Below are 18,479 nucleotides of genomic sequence, written 5' to 3' on the forward strand. Positions count from 1 at the left end.
GCTAACTTCCTGAAGCAGAGTTTGAAATAATAGATATAAACTGTCAGAAAATCTGTGGTGTAGTTTGGAGTTGAGTGAAAATTGTGACCAAGTTCTGAGCCTGCCCAAACCCTGAGTTAAACTCCAAAATGCTCCGGGATCCCTCAGGTCATCATCCAAGCTGTTGAGGGTAACAAACAGCTTATTTGTTTGGGTTGCTTTTTTTTCCTAGTTGTTCCTTTTGTGCAAAAGCTTTTTCTTTGAGACAAGTGGCTGGTTTCATTTTATTTGGCCTTTTGCTCTTGTATTTTATCTAATAAAGTTCACGTCAGTGAACTGATGAGGGGAGACCTCCCAGAGCTGTGTTAAACCTGACATTTTCTTACCTGAGAGGAGCAGGATTTTGGGAAGATCCAATAGGATTACACATTTTTTTTGTGATCTTGAAAAAAATTTTGTGATTACATAAAAACAAAATCTAGCAAAAAAAAAAAAAAAAAAAAAACGACACTGGTTAGATGCATGGTACAAAAGCCTTATAGAAAGCCTCTGAACATCATTTGGATGCCAGTTGAATTACCTTTACAATAAAGACATGATGACTGGGAGGGTTGTGGAGAGCTCTATAAATTTCATCCATGTAATCCGTGAGTCCAGCCTGAGCAACAAACCCCATGTACCAAGTTCTGTAGGACCATTTCCAGCTTTCCTTCTCAAATGAGGGACCTGGCTGTGCTACCCATAAACTGGGAATTTTTACTGACTTCAAAGAGAGCTAAACTGAGCTCCATGAAAAGGGAGCGCTAGCGTGCAATGCTGCTTTTCTTTTTTTTCTTATTAAAATGACTAATTAAATGTTTGTATTTTTAAGCACTAACTGATTTTTGATGGTTGTTTAGAGATTTTGAGAAAGTCAATAATTTTGATGAAATAAGACTGTAGACTCCAGAACAAAGTCCACATGGAATCTGTGATGTTGCTAGGATACAGCTATTAGTATTTTCAGTGGCTGGGGTAATTTTTCTTGGTGTGAGGTTTTGTTTTGTTGGTTTTTTTTTTAGTAGAGTTGCCCTAACCTCTCTTACCAACAGTAGAATACATGACTGCGTGATCCCATTTACATGACGCTCCTTCAGTTTACAGTAACGAAGCCAAACTTGACCCATTGGTTTCAGCCACTTTTGTTTGTGAAGAAGAAACACAAAGAGTCATTTTAACCTGAGCTACAGCGAGCACATTTTATCTGAATCTTGATTTTTCTTTTTCAAATGATGTGCAGGGATTTCTCCCTGTGGATGTTACATTGCTGAAGTCAGTCTCCCTCTAGTGGTTTATTTCCAGAGGGGGCCTTGGCTTTACTGGCTTGGACGGGTACCAAATTTGATGGCATGATGCAGAAAGTTGAATGATCCCTATAGGCTGAACTGTAGAGCAGTGTTGAACTTGTAATTTGCAAGAGGTAAGCATAAACCCAATACAAATACTATTTTATGTGCGATTTATGTTTTAGGATTTTTCTGTTTTTTACAAGATCAGTGGTAGATGAGGCTTTCCATCCCAGACTTGCTCTGCAGTACAGGCTAACATGGTTTGCTCAGTGTGTAGGATGTGATTCTTGCATATTGTTTCCTTTAGCTGTATACTGGGATGTCTGTAAAAAAAAAAATTAAAAAATCAGTATTTAAGCTCATATTCCACATCAAAGCTGATGCCAGATGCAGTGCCAATAACACTCTTTTTGATTTAATATAACACCGAATAGCATTGTGGATGATGCTATTTTGGGATTCCCATGTTTGGGGAAGCGATATCTATGTGAAACACACTGCAGATATTTTTTTCTGGGAAATAAGGGAAACAAGAAAGCTGTTTGGAGTTTGTTTCTAACATATAATTTAGATTTGAGGTCCATCAGGTTTCTTGTGTTTATGCCTCTGACCTTCACCTTTGCTGGGCATCTCTTTCTTTAGCACTTAAGATAGCTCCAGTGCTTGCAAGCATGCGGAATGGGAAGGGGGAAGGATGAAAGCAGAAGCCTTGTATCCAAAGCTAAGTAAGAAATTCAAGTCCCCCAATACCTGATGCATGAATTGGATACTGACTTATTTCAGCTCCCCGAAGATGCCTGGATAAAGAATAAAGATCTAATCTAAAGCTTATTGAAAACTATACATGCCTTTACTTAACTGTGAAGGGCTTGGCTGAGGCTCAGCCTTCCTTCCCAAGCAATGGTAACCAAAGAGAGCTGTGATTCTGACATGCATCAAGGATCCTGGAAAGACTGATGTCTTCACAGCTTGTACACTGATCTGAGGTAGGTAGAGGACTGGTACTGCCTTCTTCGTGTTTACATCTGGCAAAAGTCCGTCCTACGACTTGCTTTTTCGTATACCAGAGGAACTATTTGGCCTTGGTTTTTCCTTTATAAACTGTACTAGAGAGAAAGTTTAGAGAAGATTGAGATTACCTGCCCTAGAAGTGAGCAAGCTCCCATTCTGTTTTCACAGGACCCTGCACCTGAAGGTTGTGAGATGCCATCACCTTGACATGAATCATTTTACAGTAGGTTCAGTAATGTAACAACTTTAAGGGTGAGATTTTACTTTTGTTTGACTTTTACTTAGTGCTTAGCTTTTATTTGGCAATCAGGAATTTTGATCCTTTGGGAGACTGCTTAAAACACTTTCCTTTCAATGCGGCTCCATAAAAGCTGCACAGCAGTTCCCATGATAGTGATTTTGGAGCCAATTATGTCTTTCATTTTTGTTTTCACTTTTCTGTAGTTTCTACAGTGTCCTGGCCCAAGCTGATTTGATTTGGGTTTATAACTTGAGCAAGAACTATTCCACTAATTTTATTTATATAAAAATAGGCATTTACTCCTGGCATGCGGAATAAAATTCCTGCGCTTTTCAACAGCTACACAGCTAAAAAAGCAGATGTACAAATTCAGTATGCACATGGTCCCCTCTGAGATTTGTTCTAGCATCACTCACAGGCAGTAAGTTAATAGGAGTCCTATGTTTACAAGGAGGTCATGGACCCTTACGCGATGCCTGTGAACACACGAACTGGCTTTACTTTTAAGTCACTGTATAGATTATTTTTTTTAGACTTGCACAATGCATATGTAGGAGCTTTCTTTACTAAGGAAGGAAAGAATCTAGTTGAATTGCATTTCTCTGTTGGACCCGTGAGTGGTTATGTCAATTGTACAAGCTAAGGAAAGGTTCCCTTGCTTGTCTGACTTTGGTAGGTGCGTGTATTTGAAGGCAGACTTCTCTGAACGGGATCTTGCAGGACCCCACTGTGTGAGGAGCCTCTCCTGCCAAGCAATGCTCAGTGCTGTGCGCAAAACTTTCTGTCCCAGGCAGAACTGGACACAAGCCTGCCAGAAAAACAGGGGCAGCAAGCCAGTTTGTTTTTAACAAAACAAAGTTATGCAATATTATTTAGCTCTAACATGTTCCCAGTATGCAGCAAATGAAGAACTCACTAACTACAGTATATCTCTGGCCGTATCATTTGAATATAACTTGTTTCCATGACAACCTCTGCTTAACAGCTTGGCTGATATGAAATCATTCCTAGATGAGGGAGCGTCTGCCAAAAGTATTGGGATTCAACACTTTAATATAATGTTTTAGGTTTTAAAAACCATTTATTTAAGCCCCTGGAAGCAAATATCAAATAAAATCCCTTCATCCTCACCTCTGCTTTGGCTTTCAGTTGATCAGTTTATCTTCTTGAGAACCTATCAGGAGCAGCTCTTGTGTTACTTAATATGCTTCTGCAGTCCCAGGCAGCATTTCAAGAGCAAGTGATCGTGACACCAGCATTTGGTAGAGAAGTTACATTCCATGGCTGTTGGCTCAGCCTGTGAGGCAGCGGGGCAGCAGCTGGGCACAGCAGCCAAGGCTTGTGCTTGAGCCATCCCTCAAGTCAGTGACAGTTTATGCTCCAACTAGCTGTGCCTTGGAGTAAAAAAGTGGAGCTTTGGCTGGAGAGAGGTCTACCCCAACATTTCACACAGTTTGTTTTTTTGCCGGGACCACTGAACAAACAAACCCAGCTTATCTATTAGATGTTTTCTGAGGTGCGGTACCTGTCATCTCAGAAATAGCTGTGGAACGCTTCCAAGGTGGAAATGCAATGTGACTGCTCATATGGTGCTTGTTCCCTTCCTCCCTTCCAGATGCTACATTGCATTAGAATATCGCTAAAATAAACCTAATGCTTTCCTGATATTTCTCATGTACACAGGCATTGCAGTTGCTACAGTGATGGTACACAACTGTCAGAGAGAGAAAGGATGGGCCTGATGGATTTAAGCAGCAGTGTGCCCCCTCAAACCACCATTGCTTTATATCCTGGGGATTCCCTGCACTACCACAACAGGCAAACTATATTACAAACACATGTAACATACCCATTGCTGTCAAGATTTTTGGAGTCAGCAAGGATTATAAAAAGTAGGGATCTAAATCTCAAGTAAAACCATGTTGTGAAGTATTCATTGTTTCTTCCCCCATGATGTGCCTACTCCAACTCTAATTAGCCGCAACATGGAGTTACTTGAGCCTTTGATGTGGCAGAGTTTCAGGTGCTTGAAACTGGGTGCAGGAAAGCAGTGCTAGGAGCACACAGAATGGGGCTGAACAGTATTTCCCCTCCACTTGCCCCCCAGCCAAGTTGTTACCTGGGAAATTTTCAGCTGTTACCCATCTCAAATCAGCTGAGCTAATCAGCTGATCCTCTTCTCCGCCACACAGCCCTAGTTTATAAGGCTTTGGCAGGAAGTTACCTGTTTACCTGGAGAATTCTACAAGCACAAGGAGGATGTGGCTGGGAAGGGGTGTATGGATGAAACCAGGAGTCCCTTCTATCATGGTGAGCTTTAAGGAATTCACCTCTGTACCATTTTGTAGCACAGGACTGCACCATAACACAGTTTCCTTATTGTAAATCTGCTTGAGAAGGTACAAAAGCACAGGAGATGGCATCACCAGAATTTCTTTAAAAGGGAACCTTCCAGATGTATGGCAAATATCAGTGAAATACATTCTTAATTAAAGCCCTATAAATATATCTCTAAAAGTGCTAATAACTTCCTGGGATTTTTTTAATCTCTGAATTTATTTTATTCAAGATATGCTGGCAGTGTGAGGCAGCTAAGCAGAATCAGGATGCTTTTCTCATGATCATTTTTCCTTGTGAGATCTATCTCAGGGGACTCAATTTTGCTTCTGTGTCACGACTTCTTAGAGATCTCTGTAGGCAAAGGATGTGCTAATTTAATGCATCCTGTGATTGCCCTTCCTCCACAACCAGATTAATTTACAGTTACTTGAGATTCCCACAACGTACCTTGTGCCACTGTGAAGCCTGATATTTACTGATGTAAACAAGAAATAAGCAGAGGCTTTGCTTGTCTCATTTGGAATAATGATGCAGACTCTGCTGCCTGGTGCTTGCTCCATGTCTCGAAGGTGTGGGGGTTGTACTTCTATATTGCTCCTTGCAGCTCAGATTGTTTATAAGAGATTAATTTGTTTTCAACCTGATCTATAATGTCTTAAATGATGAGCAGCTCTCTGATAGTGGAATCTGGAGGTTTTCACTGAAGCATGTGGTTCCTGTCAGAGGCAGGTGCTGGATTCAAAGGAAGTTAGTTTTTGTAATATATTCGAGTGAGTTTAGCCTTATTTCCAGATGGATGCTGCTGCCTGTCCAAAAATCAGCACTTCTGTGGCAACCTCAGCAGGAGGACACGCAAACGTAGTGAGTGTGGAGGCTGTTGATGGCAGTCATGGACAAGATGTGGCCCTTCAGGGTCATAGCAAATTAGTGCTCTCCTCCTGTCTTCTTCAGCTCTTCCGAGAAAATCTGTGCCTAGATACAGCCATTTATTGTGGATTGGGTTTTGGGGGGGGAGGTGATTTTGTTTTGTTGGGTGGGCTCACCATTAAAATAGAGATAGAAATCTTGGAGTAGGCATACCAATCAATTTTTAGCTGCCAAGCTCTCCCAAATGGTCATTATCTTGCCGTCTATTTAAAGAGAAGTAAATTAAATTGCAAGAGAAGGTGCAACTGATTTTCCAGATCTTATTTAATTTGGCTTAGCAGTTAACGTTTTCCATCTGCACAACATAATCATTAACTTTTTTTGTTTCTTCATTATCACTGTACAGACTGCTTTTTATGGCTGATCTCTGCCCTTTCTTACTGTTGGATTTTTATTTCTTTGTAGGAGTGTGTCTTTATTGATTTTTCTTTTAGGACAAAGTATATATAAAATTATTCATCCTACTAAATGTGCTTGCAAGGAAAACTATGTGATTCATGGTCCCTGATCCTGCTATCACTTATGTGGGTGTTTAACTTTACTACTATGCATAGACCCTCTGGGGAGCATCTTAATTTTTAAAATATTATTATAAAAATAATGTGAGGTTTTTAGCACATGTCCATGCTGCATTATGAGGAATGTCCCCCTGTAAAACCGAGTACGTAAATTAAATACGTTGTAGAGAATATGAGAAGATAAATTTCCCACACCCCACCCGGTCTGGAAAGGTTTATTTTTGCATTATTGTCGCCGTATAGAAGACAGGGTGTGTGTCAATGGGACAAGGGGTAATGGTTTTAAACTAGAAGAGAGGAACTTCAGGTTAGACATGAGGAAGAAATCTTTTACAATGAGGGTGGTAAAGTACTGGAACAGGTTGCCCAGAGAGGTGGTGGATGCCCCATCCCCAGAGACATTGAAGGCCAGGCTGGATGAAACTGAGCAACCTGATCTAGTTGAAGATGTCCCTGCTCATGGCAGGGGGCTGGACCAAATGACCTTTGAAGGTCCCTTCCAACTCAAAGTGTTTTATGATTCCACGATTCTATGATCTATGGTCAGTTTACATGATACTCATCCTTCCACTTCGTGAATGTCCAAGTGTTTTGTGTCCTAAAACTTGGATTTTTAGGGAAATTTAGTTTTTTGGCCAGCATTGTTAAGCCAAACTGGACATAAAGATTGTTTCTTTCAGAAAGGCAGCTCCAGAGACTCAGTTGTGGTGCAATCTGTGGATGGGCAGAGAAGGGGCTGCTGGCAGCATGCTCGCTGCAGGACGATGACCTCGGGTACCCTGCCTGCCCAGCCGCCTGGAGGCAGTGGGTCCCTGGGAAGGTCTAAGAAAGCTGATCAGCCCTTCCGCTCGCTGTGCCCCCCAGAATGGGCAGAGACGGGGATGGGGGTGAGCACATGTGATGGGCCAGGCTCAGGGCCCCTTTCTGGTACCACCCGTGCCCTCAGGTGGGCCCTTGGCTATGTCCATCGCTGCCACCATCGGTGTGGCTCCCTCCTTCCCTCACCCATCCGTCTGTCCTTCCCGCCGCTCCCTAGGCTCAATGGCCCCTTGTCCCTGCGTATCTGCCCCTCGCTGTGCCCGCGGATGTGTCCCTCCCCTGTCCCCTTGCCCCGCTCCGTCCCACACTTTGCCCGGCTCGTCGTCTTCGTCCTCTCCGTCCCCCCACTCCGCAGAGTCCCTTGTCCCCTCCCCGCGTTCCGGCCCGCCCCCCCGGCCCGGCCCGGGCGATGGCGCTCAGCCCCCCCCAGCGCCGCGGCGGGCGGGAGGCGGCGGGCAGACAGGCGGCCGAGCCTGCGGAGCTGCCGCTCCACTCGCCCTGGACCTTCTGGCTGGACAAGTGAGTGGGGTCCGGGGGGCGGCGGGCGGCAGCACTGCGGGACCCAGCGAGCCGGGTGGGGTGCGGCGGGGAGCTTGGAGAGGGGGAAAGAACCCCAAAATCCGGCTGTGGGAAGCATCTCTGCTCTTTATCGGTTTCTCTCGTCGAACAGATTGGAGAACGGGAAATTAGTCTTGTGCTACCTATGGGAAAACTGCCGATGTGAGGGACCTCGGCAGCAACAGCCAGTGATGGCTCTTCCATCTGACGGGAGCGTTCGCGTTTTCTGGGAGTTAGTTCCTTAAATCGGTTCCGGAAACAGTTTCGGTTTTGTAATTTAACAGACGGACGTTGATTCAGGCAACATCGGTGGTGTTTTAAACTCTAAATTTAGACATGACTCTGGCCAGCCCCAGAAATAGAAGGGGAAAGGTTACACCTTGCTGCTGCGGGGTTTGTACATGGCTGGGCAGTCCTTGATGCCCCAAACGGACCGAGTCCCAGCGACCCGGCTGTGACATGTCAAATTTTTCAGTCTTCAATAGTCAGGTTTGACTCCTGTGGATGATCAGTTCTTAAAATCTGAAGCAATCCGCTTGGAAGGATTAGCTGAAATGTATTAATTAACTGCAATGTTCATGCCACATATCACGTGCTTGAAGTTTTAGTCTCTAATGGCCATGGCAAGCTGCTGCAAAGGGAGCTCACCCCCATGATGCATACAGCTAGGCAGTGGTAAACGCACCAGTGTCAAAACTTAAGTAGGAAGTTTAAGACCAGAATTCGGTATTGTTTTTCTAGTGTGTATTTTCTGGCATCTTGTTTTTAATAATCTTCTACATCTTCCTCTTCTCAATTTCCTGTTGTATTTCTCCTCTCCCCCACTCCAAAAGCAAAGGTCTTTCTGCCGCTGAATGTACTGCCTCGTATAATTTGTAAAATTATCTTTTTTTTTATTATTATTATTTTTGTTAACTCTTCAACTCAGAAATAGCAACAAAGCACACAAATATTCTCAGGTCCTGCAAATCAAATCTTAGAAATAGCCCCACAAATTGTTTCTGGTTAATCCTTTTGAACTCATGATGTAGTTATGGTCAGGTTCAGGATCTGAGCTGCGTTTTCTGTTTGTTTGTTTTTAAAAAGTGCTATTTGTACTGCTATTTAAGCAAGTTACCATCCAGATCTGTTTGTTTACATAAGCCAGGTGGAGATAAGCATGTCTATCTTTTATAATCAACATTGGAAGTTAAAATCTGTTAAAATCTTGATTTTTTTTTTTTCTTTCCTTGGTTCATTTTAATTTAGACTCTTGAAATTCAATTATTCTATAGATTTTTTTTATTATCATGTTTCTTCTATCATATATAAGTGCATTTAGGTGGTATTGCTGTTCCTTAGCTTACAAACACAATAGCGTAGGTATAAGAAAAAAGAAAGGGACCATATATACACAAAACTGTGTGTTTTGTTTACCAGCAACAGGGATGGAGTAATGGCAGGGAACAAGACTGACAGTGAACAAGGCAGGCTGCACCCATTTAGAAGTCATTTAAGGCATTAAAAAGCACATGAAAGATGCAACCATGAACTTCACTGCTCTGTGGGGAGGTTCATGTCTCTCTACAGAGTCCTGCAGAAGTGACTGTGACTTTTGTTGGTACACCCACGCAGGTTTGCTGGAGAATATAGGATGGACTTTCTATAGACAATAACTGTGGGCACTTTTTAAACTTACTTTAGTAACACCTTGTGTGGAACAGTGATGTTTCCCCATTAGATGACATTTTTTACTGCTACTACATTTTATCCTGTACTTTGACTCAAAAGCAGGAAGAAGTGTTGCTTAAGGATAAATAGATGTTGAGATGGATACGTACTTATCTTTTTCTATTAAATTACTGTGAGACAGATCCACGTCACACATTTTAACATCTCGAAAATTTATCTTTTTATTAAGTCACACTGTTAAATTAAATATCCATCAGCTAAGCAGTACTTTCTGTAGCAACTAGTGATATGCTATCGAGTGATTCCCTTGGGGTTCATGACCTTGCGTTTATCATAGTGTCACTCAATACAGCTCCTGCTTTAGAAGTAAATGCCTTTTTTTTTTTTTTTCTGTCTACATCAGCACTTGTTTCTGTGAATGCCTTGGCACAGGCTTAACATCTGGAGACTGAGATCCTGTGACCAGGTTCTGGTTCATTGCCATTACCTCACACACGTGTCGCAGGGCAGCTGCGTTTCCCGTAAGCGCTAAGCCTTTCTTGGTATGTGTGTCTGAAATAGTAACCATCTGATATCGCTCTTGTATCTTACCCTGTATATGCTTTAGGAAAGAGAGCATGATGAAAGCGTTTGGGAGAATATTATTCACCAGTTTGACAAATAAGATCCTATCTATGGTCTTCAAATGCTCACAGGTCAGCAGTTTCATAGGTGAAGGCAGAGAAACTGTCAGGTGTTTTTTTCTCTTAAGAGAAATGTGATTTCTGTTTTAACTGTTAAAATGCTTTAAGGTCATGTGCTAAAAGTTTTGAAACCAGGAATTTAGGTCTGCAATTTCATTTGTCCATTCTGCAGGTTTTCAAGTTCGTACCTGCTTGTCTCATTCGTAGTACTTTTGCATGCAGTGATGTTTCGGGGCATGGGGAATTTCAGCAAGTCTTGCAGATGCCTTTGGTGCCACCTTGGGAAGCTGATTGATGCTGGTGGCTCTTCACACTTGTGTTTACCTTGGTGAAGCTCTGGCTTGGTGCAGGGTCCTGCTTCTAGCGGCCTCAGGCTTTGAAATGAAAGATTACCTTTCTAGTTTTCCTACACTGTATAGTCTTTCAATTTTTTTACAACAAAGTGTCAATATGTATCACTGCATATAACAAATCGAAAACAAAGATTACAAATCTGGTCACTATATTCATGTTGTGTAGCACATTCAACACAGGGATTGCACAAAAGGAGAAGTCAAGAGAAATTACTATCAAAGACTGGATGTCCTGGAGCCATGTAGGCACTTGAAACCATCCCTTAATGGGATTGTGGATTGGGGTTGTGGATCTGGACACCATCTTTGTGTAAATACGAAGCTGTGAAACTGATTATGCTTTTTGATGTACACACGGACATGATGCAAATGTCCTGTTTTGTAAACCTTGCAAATCATGACTGTCGTTTAGCCTGGGTATTTGTATGTCATCTTATGTTTAAAGCTATACTGAGTACACCTTTCCCTACCAAAATAACAGTGGGAACGTGCTAGTAGCTGTCTGATTTTTCAGCCTCACTATGAGAAGCTGTTTTGGTCAGTGGTAACAATTTTTGGTCCAACGTGCATGCACATGCAATAATGAAGATGTTGCACTTCCCTGCAAAAAGCCATCTTTTGAAGACCTAACTGCATCTGAGCTGCCAGCGTTGCTGACAGACCACTTCAGTCAACAGCGAGGAAAATCCCCGTACCCTTCTATACAAATCAGCACTCTCGGAAATTGAGTGCTCATGACACAAAAGCCTTGTACAGAAGTCTTGTTCCTACACAAACCTCCTCAAAGATGCGCTCACTTCCATGAAAGTCTGAGTGTGCAGCGGGGCAGCTGGCATTGCAGGATCATGGCCCGCCTGCCTCATCTTATTGCCTGGCTTCTAACAGTGCTTTTTAGGTAATTTTGTTTCTATTGCAAGAACAGTTTTAACTCATCTGTATCTTTGTGAGAGGAACAATATGCTTATAAATATTGTGAAAAGTGATGCAATGTTATTAGTCTACTCCAGGAAACTGAAAAATATTCTTACAGAAATTTATTATCCTCGTGTGCTGATTTTTTTCTCTGCACGCTATACTGATGACTTATATATGAATAAAATTTGGTAAATAAATTCTGATAACTGAACCATTTCCATAATAATGTGATTTTTCATAATCAAATCTTCATAACTGAACACATCAGATATTTTAAATTAAACTTAATAATTTCCCTTCTTCCCTATAGCAAAATCTTATTTATCTAGGATCATCTAGTTCATCTATTAAAGCTTATGAGTAGGTGGCTTACGAAGAAAAATGATGGTTAATGTTATAAGAATGTTCAACCCGGTAAATGCATTTTGACAGGCTTTGATGGCTTGAAATCAGTCTTTGTATTCAGAATGGATTACCAGATTTATTGAGTTGCCACAGCATGTTTTTGAGTTTATACTTTGTAAGTAAATATTTTGCTTATTTATACCAAAAGCAGTTGTAGCAAAGTACTTACAGGGGTATTTTCAGTAGTGCTTGACAGCTTTTAAAGCTCCTGCTAACGCACTGATGAGATTCCCACTGGGAAACAAAGGCCAGTGTGAGCACATATGAGAGAACTTTTATCCTTAATTCTTTGCAGGGAAACAGAAGAGCTACAGTTCAGCATCAGACATTAACATAAGCGCAACCACCTGGAGGTTTATTCATGAATAAAACAATGGAATTTATCTTTGTATCCTTTGTTCTTTATTCGTGCTGGAATAATGAAGGAGTAGTGAAGCCAGCTGGCATTAGGATTCAGTTAGCGTAGATTATTCCTGTTTCCATGTTGCCCTTTTAACTGATGCCCGTGTGGTTTGCCATGAGATGCTGTACAGTGGATCTGGCCTGATTAGGCAACTTGATTATTCCTGATATTGCACTAAAATTTCTCCCATAAAGAATCCGAAGATGCAGAAAATTGGCATCACAAGATGCGGAACAAGCAGACCAGAAGAACTGTTGACTGTTTTATGTGTAGGCTCTCCATGGGGAACCCAGATGTGAATTTATTTATAGTTGGTGTGGTGACAGACCAACTATCTCCATTCCCAGAAGAGCTGTCAGTGCCTGACTAGTGCTGTGCCCCATGTCCCCTCCTCTTAGTGTGCTCATGGGGATTTGCAGGGCCTGTTGAGTTATTAATACTTGGAAATGAGCTGTTCACCATGGCAATAATTGACAGTTCAGTATGGCATATCAGATTAATTTTACTGTTTATGATAATAAAATTATCTGAAGGAGAGGAATCCTGCAATAGTTTCATTTTAAGGGTCAGTGTTTGCAGGGTTCCTGTTTTGTAATAGGATGTGTATTGTGTTTTTGTTTTTGTTTTTTTTTTAGCAAAGTACACAACCATTTTACTACTCGGAGCTTAGACTGTGTTTGCTGGAAGAGTTACAGAAGTAGCAATTTCTACAGATTCCTTCACTTAGAAGTCATCTGCCATTTCTGCTAATTTAAATGTATTCTGTTTACTCAGTTAAAAAAAAATAATCAGAATTTCATGTGTTTCAAGGCCCAAATGTCCTCAGTTGTCATCTTTGCTGATCTGCTGGGTTTATGGGTGGCTGTTGCAGAAACACTGAGGTTCAGTTTTGTCAGCAGTCTGTAATTTTACAGGAAAATCTGGACTTTTTCCTTCTGTCTGTGATTAAAATACTGCCTCTACTTTATACTCATCCATTAAACCAAATTTGTGCAAGTGTAATTTCTGCAGGAAATGATCCTGAGCTTTTAAAGTGATGGGTGTCATCATTTTTGCGCTTGTAGTCCCTTCAGTAGTTTTTTGTTGTTGCTTTGGGGGAGTTTTTATGGGGTGGTGGTTGTTTGTTCATTTTGGTTTGTGGTTTTTGTTTGGTTTGGTTTGTTTTTTTTCAATAAGAAAGTTTGAGGGTTCATGCTCACCTATAAATCAGTGATACTTTCCAGAGCTGGGGGGAAGGCTGAACTACTGCTGTGTGATCTTGTGGGCATGAAGCACTTGCCAGACAGGTTACCAGAAATAAACAGTCACTTACCTTAACTTTTAAAACAGATCATTTGCTGGTTGGTTGGTGTTTTCTGCCAGCTGGTCACATAATTTCTCTGGCAATTGTTATTTGCAACTATCAAAATGAACCACTTTATAACCTTGGAGTGGAAAATTCTGTCTATCTATCATAGCTGCTCTTGTAAATGACATTGAATTTGCTAAATGTCTACCATGATTATCTAAATGACCTTTGGAGGCTGTTGTTAGAGAACAATTTTTAATCTTTTATTTCAATAGACCTTACCATCGCAGCTTCTCCATGGTAATATCAGTGTGAGTATAGGGAGCAATGATACTATATTTTGTACAACACATTTAATCCCATATGCATTGGTGACTGCTGAGCTAGCAAACTGGCAGAAGTGCCTAAGAGAAGTGGTTTCTTGGACAGTGGTGTGAGGCAAGAGGCAAAGTTATCTCAGGTTTTGCCTGTTTGTGCTCTATTATACATGAGACAAATTGTTAGTAAGAGGTGCTACTTCTGTCAGCAACAAGGGGAAAACAAGGGGTAGTTTGTAAATCCACTGTTCCCTGCTGACAATCGCAATTAAATAACCTGCGAAGTTTTCTGTCTGTTTTAACTTACTACTCCTTTTTTTTTTTCTTTTTTGTACATTCAAAGGTTATCTGACTCCATTTCCATTAAATACTGTGAATTTGAAAAAAAGCCCAAAACACAAAACCCCCCAAAACCGACTTGCTATGATAACTCCTTTTAAGCACATTGATGAAAATTTTGTCTGTTCTTGTTCTGAAGTCATTAATTTTTTCATGGGAGTTTTCATAGTTTGTGAGCTACAGGAGTAGAACCTGTGCCACAGTGATTTATTGGGATTTTTTTGTTTGTTTTTATAACCTTTAGTTAAAATGATTTTGGGGATTTGGACATGTAACACTGTTTTCTCAACATTTTCACTGTTGCAATATACTCATGTCTAGTGATTAACAGGCAAATAGTAAAGTAGATGTTAGTTTCTGTTCTATGCTGAAAAAAAACTGGGAGGGATTTATCTATGTGTTTTGTATGTGTTTATGAAGTAACTAATTTTGATATGAGTCTTCAAACCTTGGAGCTATTATTAAAGTTTTGAGGATGTGATGCTGTTTCAGTAGCTTTGCCTGCTAAATTTCTTTCATTACATGAGTTTCTAGGTTTTACTCCAGAGCCTAAATTATATCTGTAACAACTGAGAGTAACTTTGATGTTTTCCTGGACATAGTTCATGCTGATCTGGTGTGTCAGGGCAAACACCACACTGATGGGAAGGTTACTGAGATCCAGTTTGCTCTTGTTCTTTCTTCAACAGGTACCTGAGCAACAACTGTGTTTTCTTCTGTTTTCTTAAATCTGCCCTGTTGCTTCTGTTTCCAGACTTAGTCATTTTACACATTATTGTTTCCAGATTTAGTTATTTTTGTACATTTTTCTTTTCTCTTCTGAGATGCAATTGGAAGTTGCTTTGTCTTCAATATTCAGTTTTCATTAGAAATCCTACTGTAGCTTCGCGGGGGGGACGGGCGGAAATGTTTCTATTTCTAACAAATCGAAAGTGCCTTAGCAATTTTGACCTCATTCCCATCCCCCCCAGACTGTGCCTGTGGGGGCGTGTGCTGGGAGTTGCAGGATGGGTGTTGATGTGCTGGTGGTGCGGTGACAGTGATGTCCGAGGGTATGGATGCCCCCTCCCATGGCGCGTGTGGTGAAGGTTATAAACCGAACCATGGAGTCCTTTAGGTTGGAAAAAGACCTTTAAGATGCGGAGGTGCAGCCGGTGCTGTGTTGCGCTTAGAGGGAGCGTATCCGTACGGGAATTGGGAACAGGAGCTTCTCCCAGGTGTGACCGCTCCTGTCCCCGCCGTGCCGGGGAGGGAGAGGAGGTCCCGCCCACTCCCGCTTCAGGCCCCGCCCTGCCCGCCGCCGGCGCTGCCCGGCGCTGCCACCGTGCGGCCTGTGCTCGGGGCGGCCGCTGGGGAAATCGTGGCAGTTCGTCACAGAAACTCTGCGGATGACTTTTCATCTTAAACGCATGAAATAGCGAGAGTAGCTTAAAACGCTTGGGGAGGGTTGTGGGTTATGTTAAACAGAATTAAAAGGAAGGGCGGGCTCGTTCTGCTGGCAGCCCGGCGCCTGGGACTGCAGAGCTGGTGGTGGTGCGGGATGGCGATGAGAAGGAGCACTGTTATTCTTGGTTTAAAACGCCGAATTCACCTGTTTAATCAAAATATTTCACAAAACACCTTGTGAATCTTGATTTATTGAAAAGTATAAAAGCACTTGAATTCCTATATTTGAATCATAGAGTGGTTTGGATTGGAAGGGATCTTCAAAGGCCATCTAGTCCAACCTCCCTGCCATGGCACCCACCACCCCTCTGGGCAACCTGGGCCAGTGTTTCACCACCCTCATTGTAAAAAAATACTTCATGTCTAGCCTGAATCTCCCCTCTTTTAGTTTAAAACCATCACCTCCTGTCCTGTCATAACAGGTCCTTCTAAAAGGTCTGTCCCCATCGTTCTTATAGGTTCCTTTTAAACATGGAAAGTTGGCAGCAAGGTCAGCCTGGAGAAGGCTGAACATCCCCAACTCTCTCAGCCTGTCCTCCCGGCAGAGCTGATCCAGCCCTCCGATCATTTTTGTGACCCTGCTCTGGACCCTCTCTGACAGATCCATGTCTGTCCTGAATGCTTCACAATAACTGGAATTGGAGTTTATTATGCAACTTTGACATGTCACTATTTCAACTTCATTCTTGTATGATTCATTTTCTTCATCCATCTCCCTTCTCCCGCCTTGCTAAGATAAATATTTTTATTAATCTCTACTTTGTTTTCAAGGTCACTTCCTGGTACGACAGCGGCTGAATGTGCATCAAATTTGAAGAAGATTTATACTGTACAAACAGTGCAGGTAGGGTGTCTGGCTGTGCTAGAGCAGTTGCCACACTTGGAAAATGAAACTGAAGCTGTGAAGTTACACTAGTGCTCGTACAGATGAGTCACAGTTGCGGGTTTGCTTACCTGTGCTATGAAACGTGTTATTGGTTGTGTGTGGTATTACTTAGTCATTGTTTGAATTTCATTTGGCTTTCCAGACCAGGAAAGGAGGAAGCATATTGGATTCATCAGGCAAGTCCCTTCTTAAACTTTCCTGAACTTCCACTTGTGCCTCCATTGGATTGTTACACTTTATGTATCTGAAATATTTCTCCTGCCTTTTCTCCTTTTTTTTTTTTTTCCCCAGTAAGGATAATCACTACACAAAAACTAAAAATAACCGCTTGTGGGGTTTTTTTTCTTCTTTCTGTCCCAGAGCATGAATTTATATTTAAAAAAAAAAAAAAAAAACAAATCCAGCAAACTGACTTGAATTAAAGTTCTTTTAAATCATGCAATACTTGGAGCAATGAGAATTCTGCATGTGTCTGAATTGTCTGCCAGCGCCAAGCAGTGGGCATTTATTGCAAGTAAAATTACATTTTTGTTTCAATACCAGAGTTAGCATAAAATATAGTGAGTTGGTATTTGTCTCACCTTAATGCTAAGATGGCTCTAGTTCACTGAATCTCTGAAATTCTAAGGTAAATCAAACACTGTCTATTTGAAGAAGCCCAGCCATAGTGGTCTGCTGAAATATGGCTTTCTCATTTACATCTGCACTATTTGGTACATTGTGTGGGACTTTTTTTCTTCCCAGCTAAGAGGCCTAAAAAATGAATTGGCTTTTGGAGTTTTCTGAAGATGAGGTTGCCAATGGAAGTACTTTGGTGTAAAGGATGGAAGTGTCCTGCAGACCCCTGGAAGAGGTTCCCTCTCACCTCTCCCTGTTAGCAAAATATCTCTATTGATCATGCGATGAAGTGACACTTTAAATATAAAGTTGACAACAGAGGTGGATTTGTTTCAAAATGGGCTGCAATGGTTGTTTTTGAAAAAAGGACAGCTTAAGACCGTGGTCTGGTGTACAGAGTATCTGACGGTGTTTGTTTTCCCACTCTGAATCTAGGTTTCATTATTTAAATTATTAGGTTCTATTGGCTGAAAAACTTGAGGTTTTCTTCTCATTGATTTGGGGTTTAAAATACAAAAATCTCCTTCAGGTCCTCTGGGAAGCATGTGGAGCTGGATGAAGTTATCAGAAGCTAGCAGCATGGCCTGTAATGTGTTTTACTGTGCTATCATGTGTATAATATGACTGTCCTTTGGGCAAGCAAAACCAGAATCTGCATTGACTGTCTTTCCTGGGCAGTAGCTAGTCAATAGGAATGCCAGTCTGCACAGCCTGAAGGATGGTTCAAAACCAAAACCTTCCAAACTAAGTCACTGGTCCAGGACATAAGAGCTCTCAAGTCTTTCCAGAGTCATCTGCTGGCATTGCTCTGCTGCTTCTGTAGGTAGCTGTAGAGTTTGGGCACACAGCCAGGTAAGATGAAAGTTGAAACAGGTGTAACAGGTGTTTCATACCAATTTTTTGATATTTTTTAATAGCCTTCCATGTCTTCTTGTGACTGGGTAATGGCTGGCAGGTAGAATTGCCAAGGACCACAACATTTTATCACATAGTATTGCAATCTTTGTTTCTAAAGTTGTGCTAATGATTAAGTATTAGATAATACTTAATGAATTTTACTAATGCTTAATATTGCATCACTGCATATTGATGCAACATAAATCTTTAAAAATCCTTTCTTATTCACAGCTGTTGGAAAAAGAAGAAAGGGGATTGGGATCTTTTCAGTCATCCCTCCCTGTTGTTCACCTCTGCTTTTGGTTGAACAAACATGCATGACAGCTTTTGCTTTTACCAGCAGAAAACACTGGGAAGGAATCCGATGGCTCCTGGTAACCTGGATCTTCTAATTTTTCCTGCATTTCTGTGTTAATATGTGCATCTCAAGCTTTTTGCATCTGATTCAAACTTTTCACTGAAATGTAGAAAAAGCAGTTGGCTTGCTAATGAGGCATTCAGTTCCACGGAATTATTTTTGTGTTTTTGTAGTTCAGG

The 18,479-nt window shown here is 41.5% G+C and overlaps 1 protein-coding gene across 4 annotated transcripts in view; it reads left to right on the forward strand.

Annotated features, from left to right (window-relative positions):
• Positions 1 to 18,479, forward strand: part of EIF4E3 (eukaryotic translation initiation factor 4E family member 3) — a 35,020-nt gene that overhangs the window by 7,551 nt on the left and 8,990 nt on the right. For 2 of the 4 annotated variants that reach the window (XM_071813221.1, XM_065845681.2), the window contains exons 1-2: positions 7,543 to 7,682; positions 16,313 to 16,385. In XM_071813221.1, coding sequence (XP_071669322.1) covers positions 7,573 to 7,682; positions 16,313 to 16,385 — 183 coding nt within the window. In that variant the 5' untranslated portion in view covers positions 7,543 to 7,572. Of the gene's footprint in view, positions 1 to 7,542; positions 7,683 to 16,312; positions 16,386 to 18,479 lie in introns of those variants that run through there. The other 2 variants (XM_071813223.1, XM_071813222.1) reach the window with 1 other exon arrangement.

Source organism: Patagioenas fasciata, chromosome 10, assembly GCF_037038585.1.
Source record: "Patagioenas fasciata isolate bPatFas1 chromosome 10, bPatFas1.hap1, whole genome shotgun sequence".
Taxonomy (NCBI): Eukaryota; Metazoa; Chordata; class Aves; order Columbiformes; family Columbidae; genus Patagioenas; species Patagioenas fasciata.